Raw genomic sequence first — 16,090 nt, 5'->3', positions numbered from 1 at the left:
TTTAATTTTTTTAAGAAATAAACATACGATTCACTTAAAATACATAATCGAGAGTAGCATTGTGCACTCAAGGTAAGCAATATTTACGAGTAAGAACACCTATAAGTCGGAATAGAATACTCATCTTTATCTTTAATTTTTTTAACCTAACCACGAGCCAATTTCCATGCCTTCCAAAATGTGATAAAAAGAATCACATGTACTATAAATATATAAATATATATATATATATATATATATTGAGTGGATAGGCTTCTTAAAAGTATTGATCTTACCAAAGTTATATTGATAAGAGAAATGTTTTGTTCACAAAAAAAATTTCATAAAAATAAATTTACAAACTAATGCTGCCTGTTGTAGTGCACAGATTGTGCAATTATTTTTCCAATAAAAAAGATCTAACTTATAATATCCAACTATATTAGTATATGAACTTTATTTTATGAAACCTCTTTGTGAATCTAGCCATTCTCGAGTGAGGACCAATAAAAGTCTACGAAAGGAAAGTGTTGGAAATTATGTCAAGTTGAACCAAAAATCACCATAAAGATTTTTTGAGCCCAACATACAGGAGATGAAGCCAGAAAGAACACAAGAAAGGCGCAGTTTCGAGCAAAACGGATTAGTAATACCACATAATAACACATTGTTGGTCCCCCAATAGGCATTGATGTGAATCTGATCTCAATCACGGGCTCCTGAAACAGACGACAAATATCCTGCTTATTTCGTTTTTGGTACATTTGAACAAGAGACAAAATAATCTACATAGTTGGAAATGGATTGGAGCTCATAAATCCACGGATTGCCGTATGCAAGTAGAATAACTCGTGAGAATCCTAGATTCAGTCATGCAAGCTGGACAAATCTAATTATGGGATCATGAAATTATTTCAAATCTCCAATATCCTAAAACTTCTTTATTTCATGAAGAAGTCTACTCCCCATGAACTTAATAACAAAATCAAAAATAAATAAAAATAATAATAATAAATATGGAGGACTAAACATTATCGTAACAAGTGTTTTTCAAACCCATATAGGAAAACAACATGAAAGTCAAGAAATTACTAAGCCAAGTCATTTTGCTGAGAATTTAAGATTAGTCATTATCAAGACTTGTACATGATCCCCTGTTAAATTTTCCACTGTATCCATTTACCTCCAATGTGCAAGCTGCTAGCACAACTGTTCTATCCAGAGGCTGGGGCATGAATGGGTACTTCTTAGTTGGCAAACACATTTAACCTCACTCGAGCAGTAACTTCTGGGTGAAGCCTCAGCTCTGCAATATATTCTCCTGTTTCCCGGATTTCAGGAAGAGACACAATTCGCTTGTCCACGTCCCTATAGATGAGAGAAACATATCAATTAAATAAACACGTGTCAAATCAGTATCAGCTATAGAAACTTGTAATCCGCTATTTTCTGAACTGTTTATTCATAAACTAATAGGGCAATAAAAAACATCTAGGGGTTGTGTTGAAACTCAAGAACGAGTTCAAGAAAAGAATGATCAAGTCACCTATAAATTCTAAAGTATCAGTCAGAACAGATTGCAAAATGATAAATGGAGAACTTTGAGATAAACAAAGCTCAGGAGACATTATGCTAAAGCTTGTTCAAACTAGCTTCAACCAAGATCACAGATGAATGCCACTTTGAACATCGATAGACAAAATGAATTGTGCCGCTTTGACCTTCCTTCAAGTGAAACTCTTGTTGACAGACTCTGTTGGGTGTGTGGAGTGACAGAGCTGGCACATATCTCTTACTTTACTCCTTGATTTATGCTTCCTATATTTATGGCAATTGCCTCTAAATCATAGTATTTCCTCTTTAATTCAAGATCCTCATTCGGGTATATAAATAAGCATATCATTGAAAATTTCAAGCTTTGAGATTCCTCTTCCCTCAGCAAATTTATGTGTTCCTGTGCTTTCTCATAATTTCATATAATTTCACCATGCATAGAGCCCTTTTTGGTCCCAATTGGGGTATCGTACACCTCTTTCAAACCACATCTGCTGAATAGAAACCTGCCCTTTCAAAGCACTGGGCTCCTGAAGAAGCACTCGAGTCACACAGCCTCGGCTATAGTTTGATTTTTTCTCGTCAATCTGGTTTGCAAGTGGCAGTTCTTTCTCTTGTCATTTTCTACGTGCACTTAAGCTCTCTCCCAGAACAGTGGTAATTCATGGTGGAAAAGTAAGTCGATTGGTATATTCAAAATTTCTTTGATAATTTAACTTCATTTGAGTATAAAGAATGGTCGATGAGCATTATGTTGAGTTCAGTTTTAATGTTCTTGATGCTTTCCAATAAAAGAGGTGTTTCAGAATTTTGAGTCTCTTCACCGGGCATCATGTTATAAATGTTCGTAATATTCCTAACCTATGGGAAGGGATGTTACACGACCAGACATCGCTTATGTTGTCCACACCATCAGCAAGTTCAGGCAAGCCCCTCAACATCTCCACCTATCCGCAATCAGACATATCATTCGATACATCCTTGGCACACCTAGTCGTGGTTTATTTTTCCCTACTAGTTCTTCACTCCAGCTACAAGCCTACAGTGACGCTAATTGGGCCGGCTGCCCAGACACCAGGAAATCTACTACCGGATGGTGTATGTTTCTTGGTGATGCTCTTATCTCTTGGAAATGCAAGAAGCAAGATTATGTCTCCAAGTCATCAACTGAGACAGAGTACCGCACCATGTCTGTTGCATGCTCCAAGATCATTTGGCTGCGTGGTCTCCTCACAGAGCTTGGTTTCTCCCAAGTTCAACCTACTCCACTACATGCTGACAACACTAGTTGCTGCCAGCCCTATCTACCACAAACGCACGAAGCACATAGAGGTTGACTACCACTCCATTCGGGAGGCCTATGACCGCCAAATTATCTCCCTCCCACATATCTCAACTACTCTACAGATCGGGGATATCTTCACCAAATCCATGACACGTCAGCGCCATAATTTCCTTGTTAGCAAATTGATGCTTGTAGATTTACCAGCATCAATTTGAGGGGGGATGCCAATGAAATTAGCTGGCCATTTAAAGTCAGCAAATTCTATGCCTTGTACAGCTTTGACAGCTATCTTCTGTAAATCTTTTATTCTTTCCTTAATTAGGATATACTAGCTGTAGGCTATCTATATACAGATCTGTATATGGTCGTTTAGCTGATTTTAGGGCTAAAGATCAGCTTGTATTCTATATATAATGGGAATTCTCCACCGAGAGAAATATACTTTTGCTCAAAGCTCTCTAAGTTTACATTTTCAAGGTTTGTCAGTCATTTTGCTTATTTTAAGGCTTTAAGGTTTCAAAATCATAGATATTTTGTTTTGAGAAGAGCCTCCATCATCAAATAGAAATAATTATATGCTTTCTTGCGCTTTCACTCTCCTTGTGGATTCAAGGAATCACATAAAGAACTTGTTCTACTTTTCTTTACCCACTTTCCACTACATCAATAATAATTAAACAACGAGAAATCTTATTGATAGGAAACAAGGGATTTTTCTCAGTATTCCCTTTTCTGTACTTTCTTTGTACTTGTTTTGTTCTTATTAAGAAGAGTTATTATGTATAAAAAAGAATTAGCAGTATTTGTATATAATTAACAAAACACCAAAACTTGCATAAGGCAAAAGATCACATCGATGTAGGCATTGGTGAAGACAAATTTTATAATGTCAAGTATAGACAGTACCTCCGAAGTTGAGCCTTAATTATGTCAACTAGATCCTGAGCAGTAACACTGCCAAAACAATTTTGCATCCGTCAATAACCAAAAAATAGATTATTTTTTTATAGGTGCCAAAAAAAAGATTGTACAAGTGTTAATACCAAAACAGATCTAATTCACCTTCCAAATATTTGTTTCCCCTTCCCGCCTTTGCGCTTTACCTTAAAAGCTCCAACTGTTTCAAAGATCAGAGCAAGCTGTTGAGCCTCATCTTTTACCTGAAGAAATATGATATTATCTAATTAAATGGTGTAGGGCACATAAAAAGAATAGAGGAAAAAAAAAATGTGACAAGGTTTTACTAGAAAAGAAGAACAGAATAGAACAAAATTGTAATAAAAAAACTATAGGACATTTGAGCACTATATTGAAATAATCATAATTTATAAGAATATAGCCAAGGTTTAAGAGATACTGGATCTTTTAGTAAGCAACTGGAACCAGCAATGCTGTTTTTCTTGCCAAATAAAGGAAACAGAAAACAGGATTCTAAAATTGCTAGAACGCATGTCAAATGCATGCAATGTATTTAAGCTGGCATTTATCACAGGACTATTATATCAGTAACACACTGACTATAATGAAGGAATTTTTTTCTGCAAAGTGCTTGTAGCTCCAGATCAACGTCTGCAAGCGCACTTAACCTAGAAACAATTTGAGCAGAGGTCAATAAAATAATTTTTTTATGAGCCAAATCAGAAGTAGTTCTGGTGAGGGATGTTTCTAACGTGGAGTATATGGCCTCCATTTTAGGATGCAAGATATCTCACTTGCCAATGTAATATCTTGACCTCCCTTTGGGTGCTCCATGCAAATCGAAATAAATTTGGGATGACGTGTTAGAGAAAATGGAGTGAAATTGGCTAGTTAGAAGATGTATTTATCCAAAGGCGGTTGGGTCACTTTGATAAAAGTACCCTCTCCAACTTCTACCTACCTTTTTTTTTTTTAATGTCGGGGAACCTCTCCAAGGCAGGGCCCTTCGGACCCACCCCTGCAGAGTAAACCCCGATCTCATGCATGGCACCCTCGGAAGTTTCCCTATACGGAACTGGTTAAATCGCTGGCTTTTCACCAGGGGGTGTGGCCCCAAATGATTGTTTGCACCCATGAGGTGTTGAACCTTGGACCTTAAAGGGAGTGATACCCCAAGACCAAGGCCACCACTTGGGCCAACCCCTTGGGGTTAACTTCTACCTCTACCTACTTCCTACCATTATTTATGCTCCCCACCAAGGTGGCTCATTGCATCGATTTCTTATGGGGGCGGATGAAAGATGGGTTTAAATTTCACTTGCTAAAGTGGCCACGGTATGCTCCCCACTTCAGAAGAATGATTGGGTACCAGGAATATGCAGACTTTTAACAAGTCTTTGTTGGGCAAATGGCTTTAGAGATACCACCAAGAATGGGGACCTTAATGGAGAATCTTCAGAGACTCAAAGCACGGTGAAGCATGGGGAGGATGCTTTGGAAGCACATAAGAAGAGTATGGGATAGATATTTTAGAAATACCTAATTTGAAGTGCGTGACGGATCCAAAGTCTAATTTTGGCATGACATATGGTGTGGTAACAAGGCACTCAAGGAAGTTATCCAAAATTCTATAGTATAACAAGAACGAAATAAGCCTTGATTGCAGACCTCTTGCTTCTATCCAATGGTACTCCCCAGTTCCCAATGGAAAGTTACATTTTTCATAGATGTACAAGATTGGGAAGTTGACACATTTTTAGAGTTTTATGAACTAGTATACTCTACTCACATGAGTAAAGGAAGATTATTTTAGGGCCCATTAGCCCGTACGTATTATTTGAGGATCTAGTATTGAGGAGATAGGATTATATATGAAATTATGGACCTAGATTCAAAATGGAGTAGGTTCGGCCCATTAGGCCGATATATAGATGGACAAGGCCAAGTATTTTCTAGCCAAAGCCCATTTGATTTTTGGCTTTTAAATTCGTGATAATTGGAAATCAGCCCCATTTATGACTCCTAAATGGATCCAAAGAATAGCAACATATTTACCCTAGAACTCCTAGCCATTAGGATAGAACCCCTTTTCAAAACAAACAGAGTTAAATTCATACAGCCGTATTATTAGGTTTTTTAAGTCACATTAAAAGTACTGTATGGCCTGAAAACTAGAAAAAACAGAGATTGCTATGAGTCTGGAAAGTTTTTATAGAGTAATGTTCTTCAAGAAAACCAATCCCTAACCCTAAATAACTGCTGCAATTTCAGGAGATTGAAAAAAGAACCAGCCACACCCTATCAAGTCCAACCATCTTCCAGCAACTTCAAGTAGGTGGTTATTGATGCGTTTGTTATCGATAGAAGCAAAAAGGTAAGTAGCATGATCATACCCTTACATGTATGGTAAAACAATGTTTCTTTTTAAGTATTATCTATGTATTGCCCATTATTGAAAGCCCCTTTTTTCATATCAAGTTATGATGAAAGTGATTTTTGAATGTCATGTTAATGTGTTTTACATGCATCATGATATGATTTCATTTATGATTACGATAAACTGTCATTATGTGTTTTACATGCATCATGATTAGAAAGATAAAAGACAAGTTATGAAAGAAGCTTTAAGAATGGCCATAAGAGATGCATGGTATCAATGTAGTTATGGGTAGATGTGCAAGCCACGGACTTAAGCATAGTCCACCATAATATGCTATGATAAGTTAAGCGGTTCCCCTTATGGCCACAAGTAGGGGAACCGGTGCACAACCATGCACATGGGGGTTAAGATGTGTTGGACATTAAATAAAGGGAAAGACAAGTTTAATGAGTTATGCATAGCACATGTTACATGTTTATGTTAGTATAAGTATTAAGTATGAACGCCTTTCAAGGAAACTCGATGTTTATTGTGTTTACTGTATGAGATACTACTTATTGAGTAATTGACTCATTTTGGTTGTTTGTTTATTGTTTTATGTTTTTAAAATGTCTAGTAAAGATTGTGGGAAACTCCTTGCCGAGGGCCTGTGCACCCCCAGAATTAGTCGAGACGCTATTCTCGAATACCCGGTACCAATAAAAAAAATGTCCAAGTAAAGAAGATAGTATTGATGAGCTGATGACCAAGCATAGATCATGTGTCAAGGGATTTTCAGACTTAGGCCTCGTTTGGTTACACAGATGAGATGAGATGAAATGAAAGTTGAATAAAATATTATTAGAATATAATTTTTTAATATTATTTTTGTTTTGAGATTTGAAAAGATTGAATTGTTTATTATATTTTGTTTGAGAATTTGGAAAAGTCATAATGATTAGATGAGATGAGTTGAGATGGTTTGTAAAAACAAACCAGCCCTTAGTTTATAGTGTTCTTTTTTTCACAAAAATATCAATTTTAAATTTTCTTGCTATGGATTATATTCTTATGTTTTGGGGAATTTATTTTTCGATAAACTAGGTATTTTTATCAAGTTGGGTCTCTTTACCGGGCACAGTTATGAAAGCACGTAACACTCCTAACCTACAGCAAGGGGTGTTACAACCATCCGCTCTCTCTACCAAGCCATGAATTAGCATTATGCAAATCCATTCCCATAGAAGAATATTTGGAAAACAAAGGAACCACTACAAGCAATCTTCTTTGCATAGATAGCTTCCTTGGGAAAGATTCTCACAATAGAAAATTTAAGGAAACACTGAATCATTGTCATGGATTGCTGTTTTATGTGCAAAAAGAGTGGGGTGTTTGTTGATGATCTACTACATTGTGAGATTGCCATTACCTTTATGAAATGAATTCTTTGCTCGGGTGAGACTAGCTTGGGTGATGCCGAGAAATATAATCGATCTACTAGCTTCTTAGAAAGGCCTTCAAGGAAATTTTCACATTGCAGCAATATGGAAGTTGGTCCCAATATACCTATGGTGGTGGTTTTGGTGGCAGAGGAACGAAAGAAGCTTCGAAGATGGAGAGTGGTCCATGGACGAGCTTAGAAATTTATTTTTCAGTACATTACTTCATTGGTCGATTGTAACTGATTTTAAAGGAATGAACTTTCACGAATTTCTTGTATGGCTAAATAGCATGCATAGGCGATGCTTTTATATATGTTCCGTATACTTGGGCTTTTACCTATTCTTATGGTCAATTAAAATTTTTTTACCAATAAAAACAAATTATGAGTAAACATCAACAGATTAATGTTATGATCATGAAACTAGTTATAAAGGTACTTATCAAAAAAAAAAAACTAGTTATATAAGGTATAACTTGAACCATTTCACTTTCAAAGAAGCATATGGATAAAACAAATGTTTAACTCGGTTACCCGCTTTTTCTCAGCCTCAATTCTCTCCTCTTCCATTCGCATTTCCCTGTAAAAAGAATGAATAAATTTAAGAAAATTATATGAGAATAAAAAGATAGATAAGTTCTTCCATGAATACGATATCACATTCTATGACATGTCTCTTCAATCACTATTTGTCCCCTAACATATGTTAATGCTCTGTACAGATAGAGTCACACTACATATTTTCTCTGAATAAAATTTCTGCTTTTCCATGCTCTTGGTGAGTATTTTATATTCTTAGATGTTTAAACCATGTGGCATTGCCAACATAACTAGGGCGTAACCATGGGTGACATTCTTTTATATGTAATAATAAGTGATTTTGACCTTGGAGGCTGAGAAAAATATGTGGTCAGTATGGCAAGTTCAGAAGGAACATTAGGATCTGAATCCTAAAAATGACAAGCTCTCCAAAGTTTTCAGGAAGGTTGAAAGTATGTGATCACTTAAACAAGATTAGATATTTTAAACAGATCATCAAGTAGAATGCCTTGAGATGTGGCTGCTCATTTCGTCCTTCAGTGCATTTAGAAGAAAATTATAATTGAAAAAAATACACTCCCTGCTTTTGAATGTTTTGAAATCTTTGGAGAGCATGACATTTTTTTATGTGTTAAGAGTACTTGTACACATTGACCATTAATAGTTTTTTAAGGATAATCATTTACAAGTTCCCGAAACATCAAATGCATCAGTTTACATGGATAATACCATAAGTCATTTTTTAAGAAAGTTCTACCATTAAAACCTTAGACCACCAGGAAATCCTCCATATCCAATATTGTACTTTCATCCCCATGTGGTGGAGTAATCCCTAGATATCTATGGCTTAATGGAGATTCTTTGTTTTTGTGGATGGTGCAGTTGCATTGTCATAAGAACAAAATAACAAAAAGAGAAGAAAAAAATGGTTTTAATAACTTATAGGTTGGGGAAGATAGATGTGGTTAACGTTGATGAGGGCAGTAGTGTGACCAGAATACTAAGGCATAGCAAGAATGAAAGAAGCCTCAATTGCAAACCTCTTAATTCTTTCTAAAGGTACTCCCCAATGGAATGTTACATTCTTTACAGACGCACAAGATTGGGAAGTTGACGCTTTCTCAAAGTTCTATGATCTAGTATACTCTACCCACATAATGAGGGGAGTTGAAGACAAGATCTTTTGGCCCTTCTAAGAAAGGGAAGTTCACAGTTTGCTCCTACTATCATGCAATGATCACGCATAATACAAATCCATTTCCATGGAAGAATATTTGGAAGACAAAAGCAACACTTAAGGCAAATGTTTTTGTATGGACGGCCTCATTAGGGAAGATCCTCACAACAAACAATCTACGAAAATGCCACATCAGTCATGGATTGGTGTTGTACGTGCAAGAGGAGTGGAGAATCCGTAGATCATCTATTATGTCATTGTGAGATTGCTATGACCTTGTGGAATGACTTCTTTGCTTGGGTGGGATTAGCTTGGGTGATGCTGAAAAGGGTAATCAACCTCCTAGCTTCTTTGCTAGGTATCCACGGTAACCATCAGATTGCAAAAGTGTGGAAGATGGTCCCAATTTGTCTATGGTGGTGCATTTAGAGGGAGAGGAATGCAAAAAGTTTTGAAGATCGAGAGTGGTCAATGGATGGGCTTAGAAGTTTATTTTTCCATACTTTACTCCATTAGTCAGTTGTAATTGATTTTAATGGAATGTCTTTTCATGACTTCCTTGTATCGCTAAACTCGCAAGCATAGGCGACAATCTTGTATATGTCCCATATAATGGGGCCTTTGTCTATTTTATGCTCAATAAAATTTTGTTTATCAATAAAAAAAAAAAAAAAAAAAACCAGTGTTGGCACTAGTTTTCAGCAGGTTGTGATAGAGATAGGGTGGTGGTGAGGCAGTAAAGAAACTTGCAATGTCGATAATGCAAAGTCTTATGGAAATGCGAATAAAAGCATTGGTGCACAAGATGATGAGTAATGGTAGCCTTGGTGGAATAACATCTAGTGTTTGTGGACAATGAAGATGCTCATGTTAGCTGAACAGGAGATCGTATAGCTACAGATGATTATGGTAATTCCATAGGCACTATTAGAGGGGGTCATTGTAGCAAATTATGCAGGCAGCACATTTATGGGTTGTCCTCAGGAATAATGAAAGGTAATGTACTATTGTGTTTTAGTCAGCACTCAGCAGGTGGTTGTCAGCAACTATGGAGGTTGCTAGCAGAGATGAGGAAGAAGCAACCATGTCCATTGAATCATTTATCTTGATTTCCTACAACTCTTACATTTTGGGAAGAGTTTTAGCAAATGCTGGCATAAAGTTAACTGCCAGACACAAAATGGCAAAAATTGACAAGAAAAAAAAATCTTTCCACCTTCCTACTCCCTCTATCAAAAGCATAATATATCATTTTCAGAATTGTATAGATGCCCAGGAGTGCAATCAGCATTCACAATCTGCATTGACATTTAATTAAACTATAACTCCAAATCCAAGCCAAATCTTACTCGTATCAGCTATAGACATCCCTTATAGTTTCTACTTACTCTAGATATGGCCTATTAGCATGTGGTACACTTTCTACTTGAAAAATTTCCCCAGTTACGAGACCTAGGCTCCTTAAACTTGTTGCATTTTATCATCACATTATCATCGAACACTTTTGAAATAAAACCCTGGCAGACCAAACCATCAGTATTCCTCCTGAATTGGGCATGTGAGAGATAACGAAACCAACACAATGTAAAGATGAGATGGTTCAGTTATACATTACTTGATCAGACTGGAAGTGACAATCTGAGCCTTGCCCATGGGGAGTAGATAATTTCTGTAATACCCAGCCTTCACGTCAAGCAGCTGCCCCTTCTTTCCCAGGTCTGTCACGTCTTCCTTCAATATTATCTGACCCCTCCCACACCAGCACTCAATTATAACGCTATTACTGACACTTAGTTCAATATCTTTTACATTTTCTATGAAGTTTTGTTGCTAATAAAAATGTATGGAAAGAGAAGCTAAATCGTGAATAATGTATTTTTAGCTTTCTTTTCCTTCACGTTCTCAGGAGCCAAACAATGTCGAACACACATTAAAGGTGCTGGAATGTAAAGAATAATAGCACAGCCCATTTCGTTTTTAAAAAGATGAAATATATATCTACCTTGCGGGTCTTGATGGCTTTCTTCTGAGCCAAAACCACCAAGGCTGTTCTTCTGTCCTGTAGTTTAGTACCTGCATTCAAGTTTCCTCCGAAGCTATGCAACCACGAAGAAGAACTCCATGATGGAGCCAAAGCTGTGGATGCCATTGTCGCCCGTCTCTCTGTCTCCAATTGGTGTTTATGATCTTATCCCCTTTGTTACACAGAAAAGACCGGGGGATGGCTATATGTTTTGCTTTCAACAATTTGACCTCCTTCCAAAGACAGAAACGACAAAGTTTTGTACCTTTTAAGTTTTGAATTACACTATTGCCCTTGTGACTTACGTTAGTTTCATTTCTGAGATGATTTTAAATAAAAGATGAAAGTTGAAAAAAATTATTATTAAAATATTATTTTTTAATATTATTATTATTATAAAATTTTAAAAAATTAAATTGAGATTTGAATAAATTGAATTTTTTATTATATTTTATGTAAAAATTTAAAAAAATTATAATGATGAGATAAGATAAGATAAAATATTTTTCAACTCCAAACGGGCAGCCTCCACTCTCATTGGATTAGCTAAAAGCTAAATTCAATGAGTATTTAGCTATTAAAGAGTAAAATATGCTCACATTAGATTAGTCAAATTGGAATTTGGCTACAGTGACTTTCAAAAGTTTTTCCAAATTTGAAAGTTACTGTACATACATCAAATACATATTTTATTAATTATTTATCTCTCCCTTTCTTTCTATCACATATTTTTATCACAATTAATATATTAATTTGACTTAGTGATATATTAATTTAATAAGAACATGATTATTAATTAACATATAATAAGTATAATAGTAAAATATGATAAAATTAAATAAATTAATAATTAAAAAAATTAAATATTTTTGAAATTATTAGTTATTCATTACCATATAATGAATAAATATATAATCTAATGTGGAGATTTAATGTGAATAATCAAAATTAAATTTATCTTATATTATTTTATTATTATATAATGAACAAATAGCTATTCCAATGTGAAGATTTATGTGAATGGAATAGTTAAAAGTTAAATTTCTCTTACATTCATCAAAATTATCTTTTTACTTTGACTAATCTAATAAGAGTACTCAGAATGTACCGTTTAGCGAGTCTTTCATGCAAACAATGTATTTAGTTCAAGTTTTGAGTGCCAATGATGTTTCTCTAATTAAATTTTAGCTAAAATATTAGTTAAGAGGTGGAAAACAATCTCTTCTCGTATCAAAATTTTTCATAATTTCATTCTTAAATAATTTAAATATAAATACTTTTCAATTTTAATTTTTTAATTTTTTCATCTAATTATTATTAAATTATTATATTTTTTCAAACTTTCAAACAAAACATAAAAGATAATTCAACTTATTTAAATAAAAAAATTTTATTAAAAAATTAAATTCATATAATTTTTTTATTTTTTTTCCATTTCCAAAATTCTATAAAATATTTTAATTCAAATCACACTACTATTAACATATTTCCTAAGAATAATTCTTCTCTATTTATTTCCACATTCTACACTTTATGAAAAATTCTTTTCTCAAAATTTACATTATATAAATTAGAGTAATATTACATGTACTTATATTTTTATTTATATTCTTATTTTTAACATTATTTTGTTAAATTCAAATCTCATAATTTTTAATATATCAATAACTGACATGTAAAGAAGTAATAAGTTACTAACAATCATACATGCATGTTATAAAATATTATATAAGTAATTTAATATGCAAACATAAATAATAACAAAAGAAAAATTGGAAACCAACCAAACCTTTCATATAACCGAATTGAACCGATTAGTTTCAAGTCAATCGATTTGGTCGGTTTTTCAACTTATTTCTACAATCCTGCTTGTTATTAACTTATTGCGTTGGATGAATGTTATTTATCATTCACACACCACACATCAATATATAATTTATTATTATTTTTTTATTTATTTAAACTTACTAATATATGTGTTTAAATAGAATAATAAAAATAATAAATCACATGTTGATATGTGATATAAGATATGATAAATAGAATTTTTTTTGCTATTGTGTAAATGGGTTATAATTGAAAGGAAAATGCTAGTCCTCTAGTTGGAATTTTTTTAATTTTTAATTTATTTTTATTTAATGATTAAGAAAATATTTTTTTAATGATAATATGATTTTTTAAAAAAAAATATTAAAAAATATTAAAAACATTCATGTAAAAAAATATATAGATAAAATATACTAGCAGATGCTCCTGACAGCGGCGGTAGAGCCACCCTAATTGAAAAGTCTAGTTGGTGGGCTAGGTTTAAAGTGGTTCATGGCCAATAAATACTGTAAAGGAGTACCGTAATAAATTGCTGAGAAGTTTAATAGCAAAGGTTCAACTCTCATCTCTTTTCTTGTGGAGGTCGGATCATCATCATCCTCAAAATTATCATATTTTCCTTTCATTTCCTTAATCTCCTTTATCATTCTCTTATTGTCCAAAGAAGTACAAAGTGTGTTACAATTATATTAGAGAAGTTATGATCCAAGAAAAGTCGTGGAAGAAATATTCGAAGCATAGATAATATAACAAGCCTATTTTGCAAACAAATTTTTCACGTTGGATGAACCAAATTGCATTTTCAAGAACGGCAAGAATTAGAAAAATAATAATAATTTGAAATTTCAACGATTTAGCGGTGAATATCCATCCTTACTATGTCTGGGTTTTGTTAGCAAATATGTTAAAGACTCAACTATTAATCTAAAAGTTTTAGGACTGTTAGATACTAATTTGGTTAAACATTTAATCCTCACGATCATAATATTCCACCACGCTTTCGAATCTGACATCCACGATGGCCTATTCTATCGACACTAACTCAGTGATAGTCCTTTTCTCTTTTGGGGGCTTCAGTCATCTATCAATATTCAATGACTTAACATTATACCTATACAAAATATCAAAAACATTTTAATCCAGTCTATAGGTCGCCCCCTCCGTGACTTAAACCTGTGACGTGGTCTTTACTTTGATATCAATTTTTAAATATTCAACCATTAATCCAAAAGCTCTAAGACTGTTGGATACTAATTTGGTTAAACTTGTAACCTTCAGAATCGTAACAAAATCAGTTGTTTGAGGAGTCACACTCTTCAAAATTGGAAAATCTACAAACCCTCACATCGTATGGAAGGGGAAGCGTTGCTTTGGTTCCGAGAGATGGAGGAATGGATCTATTTCATGAGTTGGGAGGACTTTGTCAGACAGTTACTTGAAGAATTTGGGCATGCAACAACAAACTCTATAACCACTACAGAGTGAGATTAAACTGGGCAACAACCAAAGTATCCTGAAGTTCAGAGACTAGAGACTGTAGAGGAAGACATGGACAAGCAAGAAACCAAAATATTGTAGTGAATGTCGTATTACGGAAGATGAGATTCTTGCAATAAATAAAGTAGTTTCAGAACAGAAAAAGTAGGAATGGGTTTTCACAACAATGGCCAAGGATTCAGCACACAAGAATCTCCCAGTCCTACCCGAACTTAACAGGAAGACTCTACGCCAACCAATTTATTCAAAGGATAATGATAGGTTTATTACTTCCTACCACTCATTTACTATTCTTTTTATTTTTTATTTTGATTTTTATTATTTATCTATTCACTTCCCTATTAAAATGATTTTATTTAATCTTAAGATTTTTCTATGTTCCAAACTTTGTATTAGTTTTGTATCATGAGAAAAGAGTGTTAAATCACTAAGGTTGCAGAATTTTTGGTCTTAGCCATTGCTTTTCATCTTCAGCCCTCTTGGAATTCCATACTTTTTCCTTGATTCTTTTTTCACTTTAGCTCCCCTTAGATTAAGGTGCCATTGGATAGTAAGTTGAAATAAAAATTGAAAGTTTAATATAAAAATATTGTTATAATATTATTTTTTAATATTAATATTATTTTAGGATTTGAGAAACTTGAATTGTTTATTATATTTTGTGTTAAAATTTTAAAAAAATATACTGATGAAATAACATGAGATGAAATACTTCTTATATCCAAACCGAGCCTAAATGTTGACAAGTCAAAGATTGTATAGCAAGTTACAATCTCATCCCCTTTATACGAGCCTATTAGCAATATTGGGAGTAAGAAACAATTTCCGACTTGATTATACTTGCATCTCCAGTTCAGGAATTTCACTTTGTTATTTTTTTTGTTTTCTTCCAATAATTTCCTCCTCCACATATATACTCAGTTGGGGATTTAGGTTGCATTTGGATAATGAAATGATCTCAAATAATCTGTAAATAATAATAAAAATTGGTGAAAAGGTAATGATAACATATTAAATAGTAATAAATAGTAGTAAAAGTAACAAAAAAATATGTAAAAAGTAATAATAAAATATTGAATAGCTCATATCACTCTACTACCCAAACACAGCCTTAAACATACATCCTACATGCTTTTCCAGTCCTTGTACCTATTGCACAATCTCTAAGTTAGGTCAGCAGTGTGTTACGGTCCCTCTTCCTCCTTTCGACTCCACATACACCAGAACCCAGTAAAATGAATGCAGAGGCCAAATGCAGTGTAAATGAAGAACAAGAAACAATGAACAAGAAAGAGAGAATCAACCAAGAATCTACTTCAATTCTTGGAAGAGATTTTCGAGCAATCTCCAAGCTCCAAACAAATCAGTCTTTGTAAATCTTTCAAATGATTTTGTGAATACAAGACCCCTTCTTTTTATACTACAAGTTCCTGAACTAACTAACCAACATACTACTAACTAACTAACTGATTTTCTATTACAAGCAATGT

General features: G+C 33.9%; 1 protein-coding gene across 2 annotated transcripts; it reads right to left on the bottom strand.

The window, feature by feature from the left end:
- Window positions 1-521: 521 nt before the first annotated feature.
- LOC108989703 (50S ribosomal protein L9, chloroplastic) lies at window positions 522-11,473 on the bottom strand. Of its 2 annotated transcripts, XR_001995881.2 has the most exons (7): window positions 11,256-11,467; window positions 10,869-10,996; window positions 8,071-8,116; window positions 3,881-3,978; window positions 3,725-3,772; window positions 1,163-1,347; window positions 522-698 (listed from the first exon to the last, which is right to left on the bottom strand). XR_001995881.2 is itself a non-coding variant. In XM_018963416.2 (6 exons), the coding sequence occupies exons 1-6, from the start codon at window positions 11,400-11,402 to the stop codon at window positions 1,227-1,229; spliced, it is 588 nt and encodes a 195-aa protein (XP_018818961.1). In that variant the 5' UTR covers window positions 11,403-11,473; the 3' UTR covers window positions 908-1,226. The 2 variants fall into 2 exon arrangements, 1 of the variants encoding a protein (XP_018818961.1); XM_018963416.2 differs by lacking the exon at window positions 522-698 and having other exon boundaries at window positions 908-1,347; window positions 11,256-11,473.
- Between the last annotated feature and the right edge of the window lie 4,617 nt (window positions 11,474-16,090).

The sequence above is a fragment of the Juglans regia genome, chromosome 14 (assembly GCF_001411555.2).
Source record: "Juglans regia cultivar Chandler chromosome 14, Walnut 2.0, whole genome shotgun sequence".
NCBI classification, from domain to species: Eukaryota; Viridiplantae; Streptophyta; class Magnoliopsida; order Fagales; family Juglandaceae; genus Juglans; species Juglans regia.
Note: the sequence above shows the minus strand (reverse complement) of the source record. Positions and strands in the feature narration are given on the sequence as shown.

Coding starts and splice junctions, on each gene's coding strand:
- LOC108989703 (XM_018963416.2), bottom strand. CDS start 11,402: ATGGCATCCACAGCTTTGGCTCCATCATGGAGTTCTTCTTCGTGGTTG. Junction 10,997..11,255: donor AAGCCATCAAGACCCGCAAG/GTAGATATATAT, acceptor GGGAGGGGTCAG/ATAATATTGAAGGAAGACGT. Junction 3,979..8,070: donor TTGAGGCTGAGAAAAAGCGG/GTAACCGAGTTA, acceptor ATATTTCTTCAG/GTAAAAGATGAGGCTCAACA.